We start from the raw sequence: 23,296 nt of genomic DNA, 5'->3' as shown, positions 1-23,296 counted from the left end.
GTGCATTCACGATGTGTACAGAAATTCTAACAATAATGTGGCAGGGACGACCATTCAAGTCACCAGGGAAATTGGGGTGTATGCGTTCAGCAGCTGCTAGCTCTGGCTGATACCCTCAAGCTTACGTCGCTTTTTGCTGTTCTTCTTCTGTTTCTGCGACATTGACTCTTCCATAGAAGACGACTGGGCCGGGGATGGGTTGTTGATTTGAGAAGATGGGGCAGAATCCTGCTCGTCCTCGATGGGCTCTCCAGGGCGCTTATTCTTGTTCTTCTTTTTCTTCTTTTGTTTCAAAGCCTCCGCTGGGCTGCTCTCGGACATCGTAGCGACGTTGCTCGAACTCGTTGCTTCTTGGGAGACGTGACGGCCGTTGTTCTCGGAAGCTTGACTGGACACAAGTAATTTTTTGGGCGGACGCTGAGGCGATACTTTTCGGGGCACGTTACTCTGAGCGGGCACAGACGCCTTGATTTTGTTGTTAAGATCCTTTAGGGCGGTCTTGATCTTTGCGAATTCTCGTTCAACATAAGAGATCTCCACGTATGGCAACAAATCCAGACGCTCCTTTGTGCGATTCAGAAGGCCGGAAACATTCTGGATGTCGTTTCCAAGGTCGCTAGTGCTCTTTTGCAGGTCATCAACCTTGCCCACAAGGTCTGTAATCTCTGACCTTGGCTGTTCCAATGCCTCAACTTGTTTCCGTGTAGCCTCGACATCAGCCTTGAGAGTTTCGAAAGCCGTACCGATAGAGTTGGTCTGGTCATGCAGATCTGCTTCCGTCTTGGTCGTCTTTTCGTCGAGCTCGGCAAGAGCGCCCACAAGGGACTCATGTTGATTTTGAAGGTTGTTGATCTCCTGAAGCGCCCGAGTGCGCTCCTTTAGTTTCCCTTGTGTGACCTCGGCGACCTGATTTGAGAGCTGGCTCAGTTGGACCGGGAGCTGCTCCAGGGATTCCAGTCGAGTGTTGAATGCTTCTGGTTGCAGCTGATCTACCGTTTTCTTGACTTCCTTGAGCGCAGGAATCTCCTCAACGAAAGACTTCCTCAGAGCTTCCACCTGCTCCCGCACCTCGCCCATAGAAGGGTACAGCTCCTCCATGCCGTGAAGCATATTTTTGACAACGTTCTCAGTGGTGAGATTGTTGTACCGCAGTTCCAAGGACCGAGTGCTATTGTACAATGTTTCAAGAGTGTCCCTGGAGTCCGACACAGTCAGCTCAAGATCGGTGAATTTTTTAACTTTTGGCACCACTTGTTCCTGAACATATCGAAAGAACGGCATATAGTGGGCGTCTCGAAGCGTGTGTAGTTCACCGGAGAAACGTTTCATGGCTGTGCTCAGACCCTGAACCTTCTGATTCACCTCCCCAAAGTCTGCTGGATTGACCGCAGGTTTATTTTCAAGCCGGTCTATACGATGGCGATAGTCCAAAGCCTCGGCTTTGATTTGGCCACGCAAGCCCTCCATCCGGAAGACTTGCTCGTCTAGCTTGCGCGAGACCATGCCCTCCAACTTCCCCATATCAAGCTCTTGGGGATTCTTTGTGACTTTGGAAAGTTGAATTGCTTGAGAATCGAGCTTCTCTTCCACCTCCCTGACCCGGGTTCTCAAAGGGAAAAACTGTTGAGTAACATGTTCTGAGGCCCATGACGAGGATAAGGCACCGGGAGGAGGGTTGGTCTTGAGCTCTTCCAGCTGGCGAGCAAAGCCCGACATCTTGTCCTCTATCACCCCCATGACGGCAGGGTCGACTTCACTATTTGTGTGTGTTGAACCAGTTTCAATTGGTTCTTGACGGGCCTGAACTTCATGAATCGTAGATTCCAGGCCTTTAATTTGCCCTTCCAGTGCTGCGATTTTCCCTTCGACCTTTGGCACGTTTAACAGATTGACTTTTGCGCGCATGAGACGGCTGTTTTGTTCATCCAACGATCGCTCAAAACGATCGACCCACTCCTGAAAGTCATCCCGAGTGACCTTGATGTCGCTAGAGCTTAATTGCCGCGTCGGAGCAGCCTTGAGTTGCTCAATCTCAGACTCTAGCTTTGCTAGTCTCGCATCACTCGCGGAGGGAGCATTTGCTTGCGTCCATTTGGTTATGAGGTTCTCTTCCAGTCGCCGATATAGAAACTGTTGCTCGTTGAGTTCCCCGTCAATCCGTGCCAACTCGGAAAGATGCACGTCTTTGTTTTGCTGGTAGTATTTGATGGTTGCCGGAAAATTTGAGCTGCTCAGCGCCACCTGCAGGTGCCTCTCGGTAGAGGCGAGTTCCTTCGTCACATTATCTCTGTCTGTTTTAATTCGGTTCAATCTGATCGCGAGTTGGACCATATCTGATGTGCTTCGAATAAAGGCGTCGGCCGAGGCACTCGACCTTTCGACAGGCCCCGGTTGAGGGTCAGGGACAAGGGCATTGTGGAATTCAGGATTTGGAGAAGAAGCAGCTGTGTCAATGAGATCTTGGACTGCGCGATGCGGCGCATTTGAGCTAGCAGTTGTGTCAACCACTGGCCGATTTCGACGGATTGCAAGTCGAGGATCCCTGGAAGTGGGGTCTTGGGGCGCCGAGGGGGAAAGACTTGTGGAGGCTGGACGATTAGACGTTGAGATACCAGCCTTCGTCGTTTCGGTCATCTTTCTAGGCTTGGAGAAAGAGTCGCGAGCTGTTCATGGTACGCGCAAAGACGTACCGAAACACTCTCGTCCCACAACCTCAAAGCGCAGCGTTTCCTGGTAGCGACAGAGCTTCAGACAGTCATCGAGGTGTATCAGGGAAGGATTTAGAAGCCGCTTGTATGGGCCCAGTTGAGCTCGACAAACGAGTGGGTGAGTGACGCATGTGACTTTCGCCCCGTATTAGGGACGTGTCAGTCAAGGAACATAGCGAGTCGAGGGTAGGGAAACAGAAAATTTTGGTGAGGTGAGAAAGAAGAGAGAGTAAGGGAGTGTGGAAAAAAGAGAGCAAAGAAATAAAGAAAGCAAAACAGATCGACGCGGATTGGGGGAAATGGACCATATATTCTGCCGGGCGGTGGACCAGCCGCTTTCTTTTGCCCTGCGCTGCTTGCTGTTTTGACCTTTCTTCTCTTCCTCCCAATCACTCCCTTCGTGAGAGCTCCATCTTGCTCTGGAAGACCACAATGGCTGCAGTGAGTGCCAACCATGGATACATTGCCGTGAGATTTCTGACTTTATCCAGCCAATTTCCACCGTCGCCGAGAGCAAGGAGCTCCGCGGTCTGAACCTCATCGCCGCCCACTCACATATCAGAGGTCTTGGTGTCGACCTCGACTCACTACAGCCTCGGACATCCTCTCAGGGTCTAGTCGGCCAGGAGAAGGCGCGCAAGGCTGCCGCAGTGATCCTACAGATGGTGAAGGAAGGCAAAATCGCCGGGCGCGCAGTCTTGATCGCAGGACCTCCCAGTACCGGCAAAACGGCCATCGCAATGGGCATGGCACAATCGCTAGGATCGGATGTGCCGTTTACAATGCTTGCCTCCTCGGAAATCTTCTCGATGGAGATGTCGAAGACTGAGGCTCTCACCCAAGCATTCCGGAAATCGATCGGTGTGCGAATCAAAGAAGAGAGCGAGATCATCGAGGGTGAAGTGGTGGAGATTCAGATTGACCGCAGCGTGACTGGGGTATGTCAACCCTCGATTTGCGCGACGGGCAAATCTTCAGAGACTGACTTGTACAGGGCAACAAACAAGGAAAGCTCACAATCAAGACCACCGATATGGAAACGATTTACGACATGGGAACCAAGATGATCGACTCAATGACAAAGGAGCGGGTGATGGCAGGAGACGTGATCTCGATTGACAAGTCCTCCGGCAAGATCACCAAGCTCGGTCGATCGTACGCTCGCTCGCGAGACTACGACGCGATGGGCGCCGATACCAAGTTTGTCCAGTGTCCCGAGGGCGAGTTGCAGGTGCGCAAGGAGATTGTCCACACTGTCAGCCTCCACGAGATCGACGTGATCAATTCCCGGTCACAAGGCTTTTTGGCTCTATTCTCCGGCGACACCGGCGAGATTCGCAGCGAGGTCCGGGATCAGATCAACACCAAGGTGGCTGAGTGGAAGGAAGAAGGCAAGGCCGAGATCATCCCCGGTGTCTTGTTTATTGATGAGGTGCACATGCTCGACATTGAGTGTTTCTCCTACATCAACCGCGCTCTGGAGGCTGAATTGGCACCCATCGTCATCATGGCCAGCAACCGGGGCCAGGCGCGGATCCGCGGCACCACCTACACCTCTCCTCACGGGCTACCGCTTGACTTTCTGGACCGAGTTGTGATTGTGAGCACGCAGCCGTACTCGGCCGATGAGATCCGTCAGATCCTGGCCATCCGGGCCCAGGAGGAGGAAATCGACGTGTCGCCCGACGCTTTGGCGCTCTTGACCAAGATCGGCGAGGAGTCGAACCTCCGCTACGCCAGCAACATCATCACCACGTCGCACCTCCTCAGCCAGAAGCGTAGGGCCAAGGAGGTCAGCGTCGACGACGTCCAACGCAGCTTCCGGTTGTTCTACGACCCAGGGCGCAGCGTCAAGTTCATCAGTGACTATGAGCAGCGGTTTATTGGCGAACAAGGTGCCGTGACCTTCTCTGTGGCTACCAACGGTGATGCGATGGAGCTTTCGTAATATTAGACGCATCTCGTGGAGAATTTTCGGGTTGAGTTGACCAAAACTTTAGTTTCCTTTTTTTTTTAACTTGCTTTTCTTGTTCCACATCACACGATGTATGATAGGACTCCTGGCGCTTGATTTTGGTTTGTGGGCTCAATTCACTCAATTACTGTGTTTTATGATTTGGAAAATAAGTATTGATTCTTATTCATGTTGACTGCCCGTGTATCGCCGTAGAGTCACGGGAAGTTCAAGTTGCACCGCCTCAATGGATCAATTTAAATCAGGGAATAGTTCCGTCCCCCTCGACTCCTTATCACTTCACTCCCGACCTACAACCGACGACAATGGACGACTATAGCACCAAGGAGGCAGTGCTCCAACTGGGGATTCTAGATCCCGTACTGGCAGAGGTTCGGATGAGCCCACTTTTCTTAACCGCACCTTTTGTGACAAATGCATAGATCCTCAAAGCCTCACCAGTCACCCAAACCGACTATGACACCGTCACGGTTGAGCAGATGCGACAAGGTCTGGATGTATTTGAGCAGACAAACTACGACGCCTGTCCGACGCATGGGACACAGGAGTCGACGATGACCATCCCCATGCGCGACGGGTATGAAAGCGAACTCCGCGTGATCCAGCCTCCCTCCCGACCATCCTCAGGCAGCCCGCTTGTTGCACTGTTGTACGGCGGAGGGTTCTTCCTAGGCACAAACTTGCAGTTCGTTCCGTGGGGTCGAGCCGTGGCAGCGCTGTACGGTGCGACGGTGGTTTTGCCTTCGTACCGCCTAGCGCCGGAGCACAAATTCCCGACTGGCGCTCACGACGTCTCCGACACGATGCGGTGGCTCGCCGCGAATGCGGCCTCGTTAGGAGCCGACCTCTCCCAGGGCTTCGTGTTGGGCGGCGGGTCTGCAGGCGGAAACTTGGCTGTTGTTGCGGCGCACCGGGCAGTCAAGGAACAGCTGTCGCCGCCGTTGACGGGACTGTTTGCCTGTTTGCCTATCTGCATGAGTGAGCACACGGTGCCGGAGAAGTACAATCACCTGTGGCTTTCGCGGGAACAGAATGCCCTCGGCCCGAACTGCACGCTCAAGGATATTGAGGTCCAAGAGCAATTGCTGGAGCCAGACGAGCGGTCGGAGGATTGGTCGCCATTCAATTCCGATACCTCGTTTGCAGCGATCCCGCCGACGTATGTCCAGGTTTGCGGCAAGGATACATTGCGGGATGATGGGTTGATATATGAGAAGGTGCTGAGGGACCATGGAGTCCAGACAAAACTGGATGCGTACCCGGGCATGCCGCATGGCCATTTCATGGTCTGGACACAACTGACACAGTCGCTCAAGGCGAATGTCGACGCGATTGCAGGGATTGGTTGGCTATTGGGGAAGGACGTGGACAGGAATGAGGTTGAGCGAGTATGGAATCAAAAGAAGCCATTGTACAGATAGATCTTTTTGTTTGTTAAAGGTCAATTATACAAAATCAACTGTGGCACTCCATGGCCCCGTGTCTCCAACTCTGTGGAACTCAACACCTTCGCCGAAGTAGCCTGCACTTTTCCACGACTGCATCATGGCGCCATCGTACGGCCCATGAGCATCGCCGCCGTCGCGTGCATCAGACCAGCGGTACTCCCACATCGCGGGTGCTTGCTGTTCTTTATCCCCGGCTACTGCTGAAGGAGGACCGACCCATTCTTCACCCGTCTCGTTGCGGTATTGCCGGGTCAAGAGCTCGCGCTCGGTGTCGTATATATCCGTTTGGCCTCTGCTCATCAAGATGTCGGCGGCCCCGGTAATTTCATCGATGGCCTTTCGCCGAGCGGCCGCGTTTGGATCTTCATCCGTCATCTCGATGTCTTCGGTGCCGCCATTGGCAGGCTTCTTGTTCTTCTTTTTTGCCTGCCATTTCGGCTTCCGTGGCAGACCTTTGCCGAGTCGAGCCAGCGCCTCCAGTATTGTCTCGGCGCGCTCGAGATGGTTGAGGATTGTCTTCAAAATGTCAGATGTCAACAAGCTGTCGTCCATACGGTCCTTCTCCTTTCGTTCTGCCTCGCGTCTTTCGGCCGCCTCTTTGGCTTTGCGAATTTCCTTATTCGACACCCCTTCCATCCATGAATCGTAGACGGCATCCGGGTCTGCTGCTTTGCGCACAAAGTTTCCACTCTCGTCGAACCGGCCCTCTTCCTGCTCCGAACGCATATTGAAGGCATCCAGTAGAGGCGCGTGTTTCTTCTTCGCGCCGGCCCCAAGCTCCTTGTCAATCTCCTCGTCGACATGTGCGCGTTCATCCTCCCCAACTTCACTTTCACTGTCCCCCTCTTCCTCGTCAATCTCTCCTGCACCTTTCCTCAAATCGGCATGTAATGCGCCTCCGCCCTTCGAGGATGCGACCTGTCCCTCAATCTCGTCATCTCGCAGAAAGCGAACAGACTTCTTATTTTTGCGCAATGCTTCGTCGGCGTCAATTTCCTCTTCGCCAAAATCTTCCTGTAGCTCCGCGAACATGTCATCATCGTCTGCGTCGTGTTTGGCCCGGCTGCGCTTTGCTTTTTCCTCGATCCGCGCGGAAAAGCCCTCGTTCTCGCTGTCGGAATCGTAGCCGTCAAGGTTGATCGCTTTTCGACGCACTTGCTGGCCGCGACGGCCGATCTCGTCGGCATCTAGTGTGGGATCGTCATCGAGCGCGTCGGGTGCTAGCGCTGAGGGATTGCGAAGATCGAAGCGTGGTTTCTTGCTCCCTGATGGACCATCCTCTTCGTCACCGTGGTGAGAGCGAGTGAAATCCTCACCTGCCCGCTTGGGGCGCGGAAGTGAGCTTGCCATGGCTGGGGGAGGGAGGGATGTGTTGTAGCAATAAGAAAGTCCAACCGTGTTCTGCATCCGGGGTCGGACCGGAAAATCATGGCGGCGCCAACTTGCGTCACTCGCAACACCCGACCATCATCTCTGCCCTTGCCACATCTTTCTTTCCCTTCACTGTCCCTAGCATCTACCATGGTGAGTGCGGCCTGGCTTTGTTCATTCTTTGATCTTACTAATGGCTCAGTTTCGACCGGACTACTGGGGCGACGATCCCATGGAGGGCGTCATGGGCGCGGGCATGCTCCGTCCCAGTGCTGCACCTCGGCGCTTCGACGAATACTACCGCTGCTACCCCGTGGCCATGCTGCCCGGCCCCGAGAGAGAGAATGTCAACCACGGTGGCAAGGTCATCATGCCGCCGAGTGCATTGGATAAGCTGACGCGACTGCACATCACCTATCCGATGCTGTTCGAGCTCCATAATGGCGCGAAGGAGAGAATGACACATGCGGGTGTTCTGGAATTTATTGCGGAGGAGGGAAAGATCTATCTGCCTTTCTGGGTCAGTCAAAATCCAAAATACCTGGTCACCGGCGCTGATGTTCATCGTTCTACAGCTCATGCAAACACTACTTCTCGAGCCCGGCGATCTGCTCCAGATCAAGTCGACAGATCTGCCACCCGGTCAGTTCATCAAGCTCCAAGCGCAGTCGACATCCTTCCTCGACATCAGCGATCCCAAGGCAGTGCTAGAGAATGCGTTCCGGAATTTCTCATGTCTTACGAAAGGCGATGTGTTCACGTTCGCATACAACGATCAAGTCTATGAAATGGCGGTGCTGGAGACAAAGCCAGCCGGGTCGAAGAATGCAGTGTCGGTGCTGGAAACGGATTTGGAGGTCGACTTTGCGCCCCCGGTTGGTTTCGAGGAGTCGCAACGGACAAGTGGGACAAGCACACCAGGCAGTGTCGTCAGCGGGAAAGGGAAACTACCGGCTGGTGGGCTGTTGCACCCCCATGGCACCATGGCCCAGTCCATAAACTATGCCGCCATTGCTCCCGAATCGACCGATGCTGCAGCTGGTGCTCGCGCCGTGTCGTCCAACTTTTTGTCTGGAGGACAGCGCCTGAACGCAAAGAAGGGCAGCAAAGCCCCGACCCCCAAACCATCCACTCCCGCCCCCGGAGCTACAAACTCCCAACATCCACCCCCAGCTCGCCAGACCAACGGCCCTCAACCTCTCCGGCTCCCTCCCAACCAACTCTTCTTCGGATACGCCATCACCCCGGCCAAGAAACGCGACGAGAATGGAATGGTCGTTCCCGAGGACCAGCCTAAATTCCAGGGCATCGGCCAGACACTTCGGGGGAAGCGCAAGGACCCAGGCGGAGATGTCACACCTACGTCTGGAAGTGAAGCCGACAGCCAAAAGTCTCACGGAAGCGGTCGCATGTTGGGAAGAAGCAAGCGTTAGGGCCTTAACAGCTCATGATGATACCTCGGATTCTTAACTAGATAACGGAAATCCATCTATATTGATACTTTGTTTGTAAACACGGTCTATTCCAAAAGACCATGAAATAGTTCGCGATGTATGTACATCCTTCCTCGGCCCCGGCCAACTTGCCGATGGCGCCTTGGCAAGCTTCACATGCCGATCATGAAAACATAAATTGTTAAACGATGCCCGGAACAATAAACATCATCGGAGGTTCTCATCACAACTCTAATGGCAGCCAAACGCGAGGGGCCCCTGGCACCATTTGCCAAATTGGCTCCGTCGGTATATATCCAGGAGCCAGTCGAGTCAGCCGACACCAGGGACTCACAACCGGTGATTTTCATCGCGTTCTGGATGAACGCACCAGCGCGCGCACTTGCCAAGTACGTGGTCGAGTATCGCCGCCTGCTGCCCAGGGCGCGCATCATCTTCGTACGCAGCGACTCCAATGATTTCTTCTTGCGCGCCACCGGCCGAGCACAACAGGCTCGTCTCACCCCAGCCGTGGACGCTCTCCGGGCCAGTGCCAACCCACAGAACCCGGTGTTTCTGCATATGTTCTCCAACGGCGGCCTGTCCAGCACCACTCACATGCTGAAGGCATACCGCGCCGCCACGGGCAAACCACTGCCCATCTCATCCATGATCGTGGACAGCGCCCCGGGGACGGCAACCATCCGCACGGCCATGAAAGCTTTCTCGTATGTGCTACCGCGGATCTGGATCCTGCGCCTGATTAGCAAGGGTATGCTGCTGTTTGGTCTGGTCTTTGGCAAGCTCGTCCGGACGATCTTGCGGCTCCCCGACCCCGTCACTGTCGCGCGCGCGGTTATCAACGACCGGTCTTTGGTGCAGGCTGCCAATCCCAAGGGCGTTTTGTCGCGCTGCTACATATACTCTGACGCCGATGAACTGGTTCACTGGCGCGATGTGGAAAGCCATGCAGATGCCTCGGAGGCACGCGGATGGATTGTGCGCCGAGAATTGTTTCAAGGGGCGCCGCATGTTAGCCATATGAGAGCCGAGCCTGATCGGTATTGGGGTATTGTGAGGGAGTATCTGGGAATTGAGGAGTCAAAGGAGTCGGCATGATCTTTAGATTTTGGAGTGGTTTTGAGGTTTGATCGATTTGCTTGGTGATATACCCATATCTATTTTCTCACAGTGAATATTATCAGTTCGAAAAACACATTTTTCCTTCTGTCCACAAGTGGCAGCACCCACGGATCCAGAATTGCGAATCACAATGACCGGATACTGGGGCACTGCTTCGACCGGAGATCAGTTCCGCGACCTGGTCTTTGCTATCTAACCCGCTAACTATGGACCCGACGGCAACCATGCATCATTCTGGTGTCCCTCCCACAAGGTCCACGTCAGTCAAGCATGTCGGTCATTGCAACCTCTCTTCGTTCATTCCTCTCTTCGCGGCGCGTGTCTACTATCGGCACTGATATCACAAGACCACAATGTCGTTCCAACAGGATGAAGGCTTTATCAATGCGGCAGAAATGACCCAGGACAACCGCTTCCTTCTCCCGGGGTTTCACCGGCCACTGGACTTTTATCCGATGGAAAAGAACATCTATGGTGTCGAGTGTCGTAGCATGTTTCCCACGGCGCTGGATGATAGGGATATCCAACGCGGAGATGCCGAGTAAGACCGGCGTCTCTCTTTCTCAGTGCTGTTTTAACGGTCTCCTAGTCTCCCGGTGCAGACCCTCCGTGAGATTGCCATGGTAGATGTCATGGAGGACATTACTGATATCCCGCAATGGTGGACGAAGGTATTCAGCAGTGCACCCGTTGCTTCAATCCCCACTAAGTTCTTCCTGCGGACAGATCCATGATCCCAGGGTGACGGAGGAGTGGAAAACGATGGCGATGAACAGCGGCCGAGATGTCACGCTTAACATGGCGAATTGGATCATCGAAGAGCTCAAGTTCAAGGCCTTGATCCAAGACGCCACGGGCGTAGTGGCTCTGTATAATGGAGACGTTACGAAGTCCGACGTCAACGTTCGTGAAGACCTTAAGGAGGAGCTGAAAACTGCCGTCAAGGTCCTGGAGTATCCCGACCCGAAGCTCCACTTCTACAACCCCGATAACTCAGATAAACAGCACGATTTCCTCTCCATGGCCTTGTTCCCACTGGTCTACGGCAAAAGCCGCATCCTGGGTGACCGACTCATCGGTCTAGACGATGCGCTCGACAACATCGGCAAAGGCGAAACCATCCCCATGCCCAAGGAAACGGGGATCACGCGCGAAGACATTGCCTGGCGAGTACTCGCACGCGCAGACATCGAAGTACGCCCCTACAGCCGCTTTTACCAGATTCTGCCCACAGACTGGCAACTGGGCGACGACGACAAATGGCACATTCAAACATACATCAACAACCTGCACCCTGTCAAGCACCGCAACATCTACAAGGTCATCGAGCGGATCTTCAACTGCCTAATCCCGCAGTGGAACGCTACCCTTACGCCTCTGAAAGACCAGCTGCACTCGCGTGCACGCATCGAGTACACCAAAGCCGAGTACTATCCCATTCCCAAGGAAGTGGCCGACGCGGCGCCGCAGATCAAGCCACGCGAGGCGAACAGCGAGTTTGAAGAACGGCTTGAGAAGTGGCGTATGGAACATATCCGTGCCATCCAGCCCGATGCGGGCACGTTTATTCCCTGGGCTGTGCCGCCGTGGCTTATGTCCAAGTTGCCCGAGGACTTGCCCAGTCCGGTCCGTATTGAGGAGGGCGTCGAGCTAAACAAGGATTACAAGCAACGAGGGCTCCAGGTTGTGACACGGCTGCTGGGCGTTGATCTCAAGCCGGAAGAGCAGTACTATGAGACGGATTGGCATGTTGAGCTACAGATGGTGAGACCCTCTCCCTCCCTCTCTCTCTCTCTCTCGCTCTCGCTCTCTCTGCATTTACTGATAACCATAATAGAATGAACACATCTGCGCCGCAGCATTCTACACCTACGACGCCGAAAACATGGAAGTCCCAAACATGGAATTCCGCAACATGGTCGAGACCTCAACGCTCAGCGAAGTAGAGCACGACCCGGGCGACTTCACCTGGCTGAAGCAAGTATTCGGGCTGGAAAACGGCGAGCCAGCGATCCAAAGCTCGGGCTCGATCCGTTGCAAGGTCGGCCGCACGGTGATGTACCCGAGCACGGTGCAGCACCGGCTCTCGCGCTTCGAGCTGAAAGACAAGACCAAGCCGGGGTATTCGCGCGCGCTGGTGTTTCTCCTGGTGGATCCGAATATCCGGATTATTTCCACCGCGAATATCCCGCCGCAACGCTATGACTGGTGTCTCCCGGGGCCGACAGATAACCCCGAGGAACTGTGCGAAGCTATGCAAAAGCTGGCGCTGGATAATATTGATCAGAAGGGGGATTTGCCCATGTCTTTGGCGGAGGCGCTGGAGATTCGGAAGGATGTGCTGAAGGGGGGGACCGACTTTACTCGCTACCAGCATGTTGTGTTTGAGTCGAATTTGTTGATGCTGTAAAGGATGGTAATTCGCAGCTGTGTATTCAATCAATCTCTTTACCAGTTCTTGCAAATCTATGTTGATCGAGGTGCAACCGCATCGCTGCGCTATGCCATTCATGCAAGGAATATACACTGAGACTAAGATAAAACACACATACACACACATATGCATCACACTACCGACCCTTCATCTCCGGGAACTCATCCTCCAATTTCAGACGAGCAGTAACGTTCATACTCATAAGCTCCTGGATAAGCAGCTTGGCAGCGTAGGGGATAGCCATCTTGACCACGGAGCGAGACGACTTGCAGCGGGAACACCAGTTCAAGTAACCCATGAAGCCGCACTTCTCGCAGACATCCACCTCGTGGCGATCCGACGAGATCATAAGCCGCTCAAGCAGCAGCTGGCTGGTTCCGTAGGCAATCAAACAGTCGCGCTCCATCTCACCGAGACGGAGACCGCCATCGCGCGAACGACCCTCGGTAGGCTGGCGGGTTAGGAGGGCGCGTGGTCCACGCGCACGCGAGTGCATCTTATCTTGGACCATGTGCTTGAGCTTCTGGTAGTAAATGGGCCCGGTAAACACGTAAAAAGGCAGTGGCTCGCCCGTGATACCTGAGGTGAGGTAGTCCTTTCCGCCGTAGCTGAAGCCGTGGTCGATCAGGATCTGGGACATCTCTTCGACAGGGCTGCCGCCGAAGCAGGTGCCGTAGCCGTGTTGTCCCGAAAGCACGCCTGCTTTGCCGGCCACAAGCTCCAGCATCTTGCCGACTGTCATGCGGGACGGGAAACCATGCGGGTTCATGATGATGTCCGGGTTGATGCCTTCGTCGGTGAAGGGCATGTCGGCTTGGTCGGCGATGATGCCCACCACACCCTTTTGACCGTGGCGGGAGGAGAACTTGTCGCCGACTTCCGGGCGGCGGGTCTGCCGAGTGAGAACCTTGATGAGTTCGTTTTCTCCTTCGGTGACGGACCGCATGACTTTGTCAATGTACGCCGGGTCCGGGAGTTTATAAGTCATCGGCTGGGGGAGAAGTTTGGGTGCTCTCCCGACGTCCGAACCGGTGATGCCGGTCGTGTGCGCCGTGTCGGGCGTGACTTTGTTGATGTACACCTCGCCGGCATTCACCTTCTCACCGACAGCAGCCAAACCGTCGCCCTCCAGGAGCAGGTGTTTGGCAATAGGGGTATCGCCGTCGTACTCTGGTGGATTAAGCGCATCCTTGGTGCCGTTGGGATAGCTCTTCAGGTTGGTCACGTATTTCCGGAAGACCTGGCATCGGCCAAACCCACGGTCGACGGACCCCTTGTTCAGCACCAAAGCATCCTCGATATCGTAGCCTGAGTAACTCATGACAGCGACGGTTGCATTCTGGCCGGCAGGAAGTTGATCGTATTTGACCAGTTCGATAGTCCGTGACTTGACCATCGGCTTCTGTGGGTACACCATGAGGTAGAGGATGGAGTCGATCCGCTGGAACTGGTTGGAGGCAATGGCACCGATGGCTTGTTTACCCATAGCGCATTGGTAGGTATTTCGAGGAGACTGGTTGTGGTGGGGGTAGGGGATGAGACCAGCGACAGCGCCCAGCATGGTGAACGGCTCGATCTCGAGGTGGGTTGTGGCCTCGTTGACGTCCTTCTCGTAGATGGCGATGTAGGAATCATTCTCCTCGTTGACATCAAGGTACTCAACCAGTCCTTGAGCAAGGAAATCATCAAAAGACATCGTCCCATCGCGGAGTTTCTTCAGATGGTGAGCACGGACACAAGATTTGCCATTCTCCGCCACGATCAGCGGTCTGCAGATACGCCCATCGTCGGTTGCAATATGAACAGCGCGCTGGTGGTGGTTGATAAAGATGCTCACGAACTCCGAGATCCGGCCCATTCGTCGGAGCTTGCGGAAAGAGTTGAGAAAATGCTTTGGGCGTCGGGTCAGAGCGGTCGGTGTACCGTTGATGGAGATGGTGTAGGCGCCAGGACCATAGATTTGCTTTCCGCTCAGGGTCGAGATGTCTTCCGCGCCCAGAATGAAGATCAAGTTCCGCACGGGACCCTCTTCGTCGTTGGTGGTGATGTGTGTCATGAGGGCCAAGTTCTTGACCAGACCGCACGCCTCTCCTTCGGGGGTATCGGCGGGGCAAAGCATGCCGAATTGTGACGGCTGCAAGGCACGAGGACCACTGACCTTACGCGTCTTCTCGAACTGACTGCTGATACGGGTCATCATACCCAGAGCAGCGATATAGCTCAGCCGACTGAGAACGTGAGTGACTCCCGCACGCTCCATGCGGAATCGCTTCAGGCTCCAGTTGCCGGTCGAGATGGCACGGTTCATGCCATGGGTGATATGGTTGCCATGCATGCTCACAACGCTCCACGCGTCAAACTGCTCGGCGCGATTTCGTTTGTTCAAAACCTTGTCGATGTTCATTTTGATATCGAAGCAAAACTTTTTGAACATGTCTTCAAATAGCAACGCCAAGAGCTGGCCCGCCAATTCCAGTCGCTTGTTTCCGAGGTAATCACGATCATCCACCAGCGTGGGATCGTTCTTGGCCATCAGCACACGGCGGGCCATGTGTGCAACGTAAATGGCCTTGGGTCGGAAGTTCATGTCCTTGACTTCGATGTGCGAGATGATGACAGAGGCAATGGCTTCCACTGCCTCTTGAACATGAGTTCGGCGGTAGGCCATTTGCTTCCGGTTGATTTTGATGCGCGACCCGATCCATTCAAGGGCCTGTTGCTGAGTGTAGACGCCAATGTTATGGGCCTCCTCGAAGTTGATCGCAAAATCATCTTGGTATAGCTCGTCGGTGCCGGTGACCAGAAGCAAAATCTCCTGATCCGTGTGAACGCCCATGGCCTTGAGCAAGACAACAATGGGGATGTCTTCGCTGAGCACGTTATGTTTCACGTGCAGCCTATCCTTCTTGAGGATGATATAACTCTTCGACTTTCGCTCGTTGGAAGAACTACAGGAAGTTAGAAAGATGAAAAAATAAACCGCATCCATATGAGCCTTACCTCGTCACGGATGCCTGCACAATTTCTTTCTTCGGATCCGTCTCTACAATGATTCGATTCTTGCTCAACTGCTCCTGAACAAGAATGACCTTTTCCGTCCCGTTGACGATGAAATAACCACCAGGATCGAGTGGGCATTCGTTGAGGTTGCTCATCTCCGTGGGAGATTTGTTCGTCAGCACACACTTGGAGCTGCGAAGCATGACGGGCATCCTGCCAATGGAGACACCTCGCCGAATGACCCGTTGACGCCCACGCACGTACTCAAAGTCGACATAGATCGGCGCGGCATAGGTGGTGTCCCGAAGTCTGCATTCCTGCGGCGTCACATTTGATTCAAAGTGGAACCCGGCGTCGGACTGCTCATCGGCGCGCCGGGGCGATCCAACGTAGATGTCGGTGAACTTGATGTAAAAGTTATGATCCACATCGCTTCGAATCATCGAGCTCGACTCGACAATCTTCTTCAACTGCACCTCGACAAAGTAGTTATAGGAGTCAATGTGCTGTTTCACCAAGCCTTTGACTTTGAGGAAGGCGGGCAGGAGATTCCATTTATCCTTGGCCGTATCGATGGGATCGGTCAGCGATTTGTTATAGTAAAAGGGCTCGAGAAGCGCATCGAAGGGATCTCTGTGCTGATAGTTTGGAGACGAGTGCTCATGCGATTGGCCACTACCATGCTCGGCTGGGCCTGACTCGGTCGGTCGGGTTGAGTCAGAGGTTTTCTTGGACACTGAAGAGCGCTTCCGCTTTGCAGCGGCGGTTGTGGGCTGATCCGCAGACTGCAGAGAGGGAAAACATGTTAGTCTGATGGACGAGCGGCTCGAATGGGAGCTTGAAAAAAGTTTTGCCCATACCTCCGTTGCAGGCCGAGTAGATCGGATGTTGCTAGCCGCGGAGGGCTGCGGCCGCCTGCGAGGCGGCATGGTCGCGGATGTCTGAAGCCTAGAGAGTGCTTGATTTCCGTAATGCCAAACCAGCGGGTCAGGGAAAGAGGGAAGCGACTGGCATCGCCCTTGTTGGAGAAATTGAACGGAGGGGAAAGTTTTTGGTTATCGGCGGGGTTATGTAATCGGTCAGCTCTCCCAGACGGGCAGCCCGGACACCTGAGGCAGACACAATTTCCATGGGCCTGAATGATCAAATAATTATCATAGGAAATGTTGTCGTGGTCGAATGATCACTTTGAGTGAACAGAATCATCTTGTTTTTTCTGGGCTATCTTGTTTGGGGTGGTGGGAGTGCATCTGCTGCTAGCCCTAATTCCTCTGCCCCCAATCTATATTGAGATGCCTCAGCCCAACCAACTCAATCTGTAGATGCGATCGCAGCCATCCTTATTGGCGGAATGCCAATCTACGTTCAGGTCCATGTCTAGAACTAGATCCATCGCCTCGTGCGGCTCACCCGCCCTGTATGATGATGATGATGATGATGCATGATGCCTCCCTCTCACCAGCCGCGGTGGGTCTCGATCCAACGATATCTGGGATATGCAGGCATAAGCCGGGTCGATCGAGCGTCAATCCCTGGACGGGAGATGCGACCGGAGGAATGTTCCATGGGCAGCGACAGGGATGGGGGCGGCACTCTTCGTGTGGGACAATCCGTCCATGCACGCATCTCAAGCAGCAGCGATCATCGCGAGGATTGTTCTGTGGCGGGCAACGATTGACCGCAAGTCCATTGCCACATTGCGGGGGAGTGGTGTACACGTCGATTATGGGTATGATTAATAGTATTACTCTTCTGACTCCATTGATTGGAAATCTACGGAGTAAACACCATCATGGCGCTGGTATAGCTCGGATGCAGGACTCCCCCGGCGTCGGGCATCCAGAACACTCTTCCGTCCGTAGTCAACGGGACTATCCAAGTGTGAATCCTGCCGGGTCCCCTCCATCTGCTTGTCATAAGTTGGTGGATCAGGGGCCAGACTGGTGGCTGGAGGGTACACCGCTGTTTTTCTCCGATCCCTGGTTCTGCTCACCCCCGAACCACGCCCTTCGGAGTGAAACAACAAAGCGCCCACGATACTCGCTGTCACATCCTGGCGCGCTTCACGCTTCCTCGTGTCTCCACTCCCTGTTCTCGCCTGCAGATGCCACGCTCTTAGGGTTGGCCCCCCCCTTGCGTAGACTGACTCAAGAAGCCTAGCCTCGCATGGAATTGGCCATTAGGCAGTCCGGGCCCCGGGCGTCCGTGGACGGGATTCCCACCGACGAGTGGTAGGACAGTCCCTCGTAGCCTCACGGAGCGCGTGGATTGCTTTCTGTCAAAGAAACCCGGGTTGCCACCGCCTTTCTCCTATCTGCGCCATTCCCCATTTGGGGTCGAGGGCTGAGCTCCCCACTTTTGTTTCCTTTCCCAACCCCCTCTCTTCTCTTCTTCTTTCTCTCGCTTGTTCTGTTCTACTGTACACTTCTCTCTTTCTCCTTTTGTTGTTGTGGTTCGGTCGTTCACTCGTTCCCTTGTGTTGGTGTATATTTGTGTGTGTGTTTCCCTCCCCAAGACTCGCCTGTAAGTGTTCATCCTCGTGTTGTTCGTCCCCCTGGCTCATCTCCGCATCTGTGCCAGGTACAACAACCACCACCCATATATAGTAGCTAGATGCCCACGGTCGGGACCGGTGCCTGACCCTATCGACCGATCGTGATTCCCTCGACTCTCGAGGCGTTCATTGTGTGAGTCCCGATCCCACACGCCAATCGCTTCCCTCCTTCCCCCCCCACCCTCAGCCCCTCTCCGATCTCTGCGTCCCCTTACTTGGCCGAGTACGACACAGTGTGCCCACCACCACCACTTCCTGCCACTGAATGTCTGAGCTGCAGACAGAATCATTCGGGAGGCTGGTGCCCTAATGTGGAGGGAAACCCCCTTAAAGCCGTGCCCGTGCCAGCATAATCCGTCAAACAAACACCTGTGCTGACCGATGCTGGGGTGTTGCTGTAGATTGGATCCTTGGACAAATTTGCCCACCATGGCCTTCAAGAACGGGCTGAGTGAACGCCTCGACGAGCTGCGCTTCCCGTCTCCTCGATCCCCGCCCTCGGAGTCGACCTTCCCCGGCTATACCGCGCTCTCCCCGGGCCATTCGAATATTGTGTCGCCTTTCTCGCAATCATCGGGCGATGTGCGTGCCAATTTGCAGCGCCGCTTCACCACGGACTCGAGTAAATTCTCCTCGCCATGGAATTCACTGAACCAGGGAGCGCCTCAGATGCCGGATCCACTGGACCTGTTGTCTTCGGTAAGTTGAGAGCTTCCTTTTGCATTGGGAGGAGGGAGGGGCAGTGGACTTAGGGCTTGTGGGGGCCTTTGGTGGTGGAGGTTGGCAGGTACTCTCTGTGTTCTCAGGGAGACTAACGGACTGACTGCCTGCCTGCCTGCCTGCCTGCCTGCCTGTCCCATGGTCTCTGTCCTGCTCCTTCCTTTCCTTATTCACACACCTCATCTATTGCCGTCTTTCCCATTATCACCCTTCGCTCTGCCTGCCTTCACTGTCCCTCTGAACCTTGGAGCTTGGGATCACCCCGAGACGGGGCCCTTTTGACCTTTCTCTCCCTCACCCACCCACTCCCTCTCTTCTTCTTGTCCTTTCCAACCCCCGCGTTCCTCTCTGGCGTCACTTCTTTTGGTCTTCCTTACTTGCCCTTACCCTTCAATAAACCCATTTCGTTCCGTTTCCTTTCGATTTCCTCTCGTCTGACCATGTCGCAGTTCGAAAAGAAGCGTCAGCACATCGAGTACATGCGCGAGCAGAAGCGGCGCTTTGAAGAAGACATGAAACTGCTGGACATACAGCACGAGAAAGAGAAGCAGGAGATGGACCAGCTGGCCCGAGACCTCGCCAAGGCTGGTGTGTCTGGGCCCGTCAGCGAGCCCACCACTCCGCCGGAGTATCGCGAGAGTGCCGTGTCCAGTGCCTTTTCGCGACCCTCCCGCTTCTCGACATCCAGCGTTACCTCGTCTCCGGGCTTCTTCAGTGCCTTTGCTTCGTCTCAACTGACATCGCCCCAAGCGTCTTCCCACACCACTAACCACTCGGTGGATCGGTTTGCAGGTCACTCACTCCCTGGCTCGCGACGCAACTCAGAGAAGGAGGACTTTGTCCCGGAAACGGTTGCGAGCTTCCGTCCAGGACCTTCGTAAGTGAAAAACGTGCCCTTCTTTCCATCGGATCACTTTTCCTCTCACCCTGACCGAGTCGTCACACTCCACGGTCTGGTCCGAACTCCAGCTGACTTGCTTTTAGCATCCACCGCTACTCACTGCCATCCAACAACTACAATAACCAGCTGCGCCATAATCCGCCTGGTTTTAACATGGGCTCTGCTGCGGACTCGTTCGCTGCGACCAAGTACCTCTTTCATAATGACGACGACAAGTCCCCTTTGAAGGACGAGGATCGCATGCCCACCCCGGACATCAAGAGCTACATCAAGTTGACAGAGCCGGATGACAAGTTCCCCACTCTTTTGCGTCGTGGTGGTTCGAACCTGGTAAGTCCACGACTCTGGACGTGAAACACTCAGGGTATGCTAACTTGCTGTTAGCTTTCTGCGAACCCGGATGCTTTGGATCTGGCCAACTCTCGTACCCCGGGGCCCGACACGTACAACTCCCACAATCGACACCGGCTCACCCATCAGAGTATGCCGCAGAATGTGCCGGGCATTATGCGTGTGGATCAGCTGGGCAGCCCGACTGCAGAAGACCATGGCAATGCGCACACCTCTCGTCACGCCTCTCGCCACTCTCTGGAGGGAAGCCTGGTGTACAACAATGATCGTGGAAAAGACGCCATGACCCCTGTGCCCTCTACCCGCCCCACCTCGCTGCAATCTTCTTACTCAACCAACGACCTTCCTACGGTGAAGGGTAGTGGCTTCAGCAACAACGCGATTACTCCTCCCAAGACCCACGCTGAGCACATCCACCAACACAATGCCAGCATGGGACGCATTCCTGCAGGCGCTGTCAACAGTCGCCAGCAGAAGGAGTCGCCCGAGGCCGACGAGTCCGCTCTTCAGAGCCCCAACTCACCGCAATCCATTCTTCAGGCGAGTGCCGCACCATTCGGGCCCCAGTTGACCTCAGCTGCTTCCAACGGCAGCCTGACTGGTTCTGTTGGCCCATCTGGCCTGACCCCGTTCCAAGCCCCCATCTACGGCTACGGAATTCCATATGTCGGACCTCCTGGTCAACTGAACAACCAGATTCCGGGCTTCCCAACCGCGGGTGCTTACGGTGGATATCCCAACTATAACGGTGGCTATCGTTTCACTGATGGTGTGGGTCGTGGTGCTGCTCCCCAGCGTCGCCAGGGCGAGAGCGATTCCACGCAACTGACCCGCTTCACCAACTACCCCCTGGAGCATTACAAGGGCGAACTGTACACCCTGTGCAAGGACCAGCACGGGTGCCGGTATCTGCAGCGCAAACTGGAGGAGCGCACCCCGGAGCATGTGCAACTAATCTTCAGCGAAACTTACATGCACGTCATCGAGCTTATGACAGATCCATTTGGTAACTACCTGTGCCAGAAGCTCCTTGAGTACTCCAATGACGAACAGCGCACGGCTCTTATTGATCATGCTGCTCCCCAGCTGGTCAAGATTGCTCTCAACCAGCATGGAACTCGGGCTCTGCAGAAGATGATCGAATTCATCTCGACTGCGGAGCAGATCCAGACCGTTATCCGCGCGCTCGAGCACCATGTTGTAGAGCTAGTCCAGGACCTGAATGGCAATCACGTCATCCAGAAGTGCCTCAATCGTCTGTCGCCGGAGGATGCTGATTTCATCTACCAGGCCGTGGGCGCCAACTGCGTCGTCGTGGGCACTCATCGCCACGGATGCTGTGTTCTTCAGCGCTGCATTGATCATGCTTCGGGTGCTCAGAAGGCTCATCTCATTGCGCAAATCACGGCGAACTCCTTTGCCCTGGTCCAGGATCCGTTTGGCAACTATGTCGTGCAGTACATCTTGGATCTTGCCGAGCCTCATTTCACCAACCCGCTTTGCCAGACGTTCGGAGGCAACATTTCTTCGTTGTCCAAGCAGAAGTTCAGCTCGAATGTGATCGAGAAATGCCTGCGGACTGCTGATCCTCATATTCGCCGCGAGATGATCGATGAGATGCTGTCTGGCAATGAGCTGGAGAAGATGCTGCGCGATTCCTTTGCCAACTACGTCGTGCAGACCGCCATGGACTTTGCGGATCCGGACACTCGCAACCGAATCGTGGAATCCGTCCGCCCGATCCTCCCTTCGATCCGCCAGACCCCGCACGGGCGTCGCATCGCCGGCAAGATGATGGCCTCGGAGAACTCCGGCAGGGGAAGTGCCACGACCAGTGGCCAGGCCACGCCGAACGAGGTCAATTCCACGCAGATTTCAGGATCGATGCTCCAGAAGAACTTTGTGTACCAACAGCCAGGCATTCCAGCCTCCAACGTTCCGAATGCATTCGGCCAGAACTTTATCCCCGCTTCCTCGACCAGTTCCGCCTCCAACACGCCGTCCGGTGGAAACAGCGAGACCTCGTCGATCTTCAGCCCGTCCGCCCCGCAGCCGACCACCAACCTTGGAACGCAGAGCCAGCTCTATGCCTATTTTTGAAAGCGTTGAACGTTCCTCACAACTGTACACATAACGATGACGTGACGACCTTCTATTTCATGATTAACGGCTACTTACCTTGCAAGACTTGTCGTCAACCTGGTTGGGACCAGTTGCATATGCCATGACCATCTATCTTTGCGGCACGGTTTCTTAGTGCCCTGCGCATTTTTGCCCAGCATTTTTACCCTTTGCACAATCTGCATTTTACCTTTGTCCATTCTCATCCTTTGCAGATACTCTTTCCATGAAGCAATGCGTCATGACTGTACCATTCGGCAAAGTTCACGCGTTGCATGTGCATCTCTCTCCTCGAGTTCACGGTGACAATTTAGTCTCGAGGAGCCATGACTTTTTTCGGCACCTGTGTTTTCATTCCCCACATTGTGTACTTTTCTCCCATTTTGTCTTCTGACAAGCACTGGTTTTCTCGGTTGATGAAGAAAGGCCTTGGTGGTTTCTTTTTTCGATGTTTTTCCAATCGAGTTGATTCGTGCTTGTTTTGTTTCCCTGCGTGTGCTTTTATCCTTATTTTCTTCTTCACCCTGTACTTTGCGTTTCTGCTTTTCTTTTGACATGCATTTGTGCTGTTTAGGCCATTTTGAAAATCTCTCACGCGGAGGAACGAGCCTTGGGCGTTTCCTTTTAGGTGCGCGAGCAGGGTGGTTCTTTCGCCAGGATGATTTTTCGAGTTTGGGACATTGTTGTTGGAGAGGCTGGCTGGAAGAGATGGCAGTCGTGTATTGCCTCAGGGCTGATGCGGGCAGCTTTCTTTTTCTTTGCTTGTTTGCTCTTACTTCTTGACATTGGGATGTCTTGCCATTTGGTTTCTTATCTCGATGCATGTTCCTTTTGCCTACACGTTGCACTTTGCCTTCGATTTTTTCTTTCTCTGCATGGGTTGTACTCATAGTCTTCTGGAATTGCATTCGGTTTCTGTTTTGTCCACTCTAACTTATTTTAGACCGTGTTTACTTGTAGCCTTGTATCCGTGGCCACCTCTGACATGGCGGCAGATTACGCGGAAAAGGAAGGTCATCATGAGATCACCCAGTGGCTCCGGGGTATTCACCTGGTTGATTTTGTCAAATTCATGATGCATCAGTTGTTATGTATTTTGTTCTGTGATATCAGATTACCTCCGCGATTTGAACATTC

General features: G+C 54.3%; 9 protein-coding genes across 9 annotated transcripts; 6 read left to right on the top strand and 3 right to left on the bottom strand.

The window, feature by feature from the left end:
* Positions 1-96: 96 nt before the first annotated feature.
* On the bottom strand, positions 97-2,634 carry N7474_005980 (uncharacterized protein; the record flags this gene model as incomplete). The annotated part of the gene is made up of 1 exon (XM_057197395.1): positions 97-2,634. The coding sequence occupies one exon, from the start codon at positions 2,632-2,634 to the stop codon at positions 97-99; it is 2,538 nt and encodes an 845-aa protein (XP_057054791.1).
* Positions 2,635-3,140: 506 nt separating this feature from the next.
* Positions 3,141-4,656, top strand: rvb2 (RuvB family ATP-dependent DNA helicase reptin; the record flags this gene model as incomplete). The annotated part of the gene is made up of 3 exons (XM_057197394.1): positions 3,141-3,149; positions 3,200-3,646; positions 3,703-4,656. 3 exons carry the CDS (start codon positions 3,141-3,143, stop codon positions 4,654-4,656), a joined length of 1,410 nt encoding a protein of 469 aa, XP_057054790.1.
* A 332-nt stretch (positions 4,657-4,988) lies between these two features.
* On the top strand, positions 4,989-6,104 carry N7474_005978 (alpha/beta hydrolase; the record flags this gene model as incomplete). The annotated part of the gene is made up of 2 exons (XM_057197393.1): positions 4,989-5,054; positions 5,106-6,104. 2 exons carry the CDS (start codon positions 4,989-4,991, stop codon positions 6,102-6,104), a joined length of 1,065 nt encoding a protein of 354 aa, XP_057054789.1.
* A 24-nt stretch (positions 6,105-6,128) lies between these two features.
* N7474_005977 (GYF domain-containing protein) lies at positions 6,129-7,481 on the bottom strand (the record flags this gene model as incomplete). Its single annotated transcript, XM_057197392.1, has 1 exon — positions 6,129-7,481. One exon carries the CDS (start codon positions 7,479-7,481, stop codon positions 6,129-6,131), a length of 1,353 nt encoding a protein of 450 aa, XP_057054788.1.
* A 171-nt stretch (positions 7,482-7,652) lies between these two features.
* N7474_005976 (polyubiquitin-binding protein UFD1) lies at positions 7,653-8,935 on the top strand (the record flags this gene model as incomplete). The annotated part of the gene is made up of 3 exons (XM_057197391.1): positions 7,653-7,655; positions 7,705-8,022; positions 8,078-8,935. The coding sequence occupies 3 exons, from the start codon at positions 7,653-7,655 to the stop codon at positions 8,933-8,935; spliced, it is 1,179 nt and encodes a 392-aa protein (XP_057054787.1).
* Positions 8,936-9,190: 255 nt separating this feature from the next.
* N7474_005975 (TMEM53 family protein) lies at positions 9,191-10,054 on the top strand (the record flags this gene model as incomplete). Its single annotated transcript, XM_057197390.1, has 1 exon — positions 9,191-10,054. The coding sequence occupies one exon, from the start codon at positions 9,191-9,193 to the stop codon at positions 10,052-10,054; it is 864 nt and encodes a 287-aa protein (XP_057054786.1).
* Positions 10,055-10,431: 377 nt separating this feature from the next.
* N7474_005974 (DUF4246 domain-containing protein) lies at positions 10,432-12,488 on the top strand (the record flags this gene model as incomplete). The annotated part of the gene is made up of 4 exons (XM_057197389.1): positions 10,432-10,619; positions 10,668-10,749; positions 10,805-11,842; positions 11,916-12,488. The coding sequence occupies 4 exons, from the start codon at positions 10,432-10,434 to the stop codon at positions 12,486-12,488; spliced, it is 1,881 nt and encodes a 626-aa protein (XP_057054785.1).
* A 160-nt stretch (positions 12,489-12,648) lies between these two features.
* N7474_005973 (DNA-directed RNA polymerase III core subunit RET1) lies at positions 12,649-16,441 on the bottom strand (the record flags this gene model as incomplete). The annotated part of the gene is made up of 3 exons (XM_057197388.1): positions 12,649-15,460; positions 15,513-16,297; positions 16,373-16,441. The coding sequence occupies 3 exons, from the start codon at positions 16,439-16,441 to the stop codon at positions 12,649-12,651; spliced, it is 3,666 nt and encodes a 1,221-aa protein (XP_057054784.1).
* Positions 16,442-18,495: 2,054 nt separating this feature from the next.
* N7474_005972 (uncharacterized protein) lies at positions 18,496-22,138 on the top strand (the record flags this gene model as incomplete). The annotated part of the gene is made up of 4 exons (XM_057197387.1): positions 18,496-18,765; positions 19,236-19,663; positions 19,771-20,017; positions 20,072-22,138. The coding sequence occupies 4 exons, from the start codon at positions 18,496-18,498 to the stop codon at positions 22,136-22,138; spliced, it is 3,012 nt and encodes a 1,003-aa protein (XP_057054783.1).
* Positions 22,139-23,296: the final 1,158 nt, after the last annotated feature.

The sequence above is a fragment of the Penicillium riverlandense genome (genome assembly GCF_028828495.1).
Source record: "Penicillium riverlandense strain IBT 135883 chromosome Unknown utg000003l_segment0_segment0, whole genome shotgun sequence".
Taxonomy (NCBI): domain Eukaryota; kingdom Fungi; phylum Ascomycota; class Eurotiomycetes; order Eurotiales; family Aspergillaceae; genus Penicillium; species Penicillium riverlandense.
The sequence above is the reverse complement of the archived record's forward strand: the minus strand, read 5'-3'. Positions and strand labels throughout refer to the sequence as shown.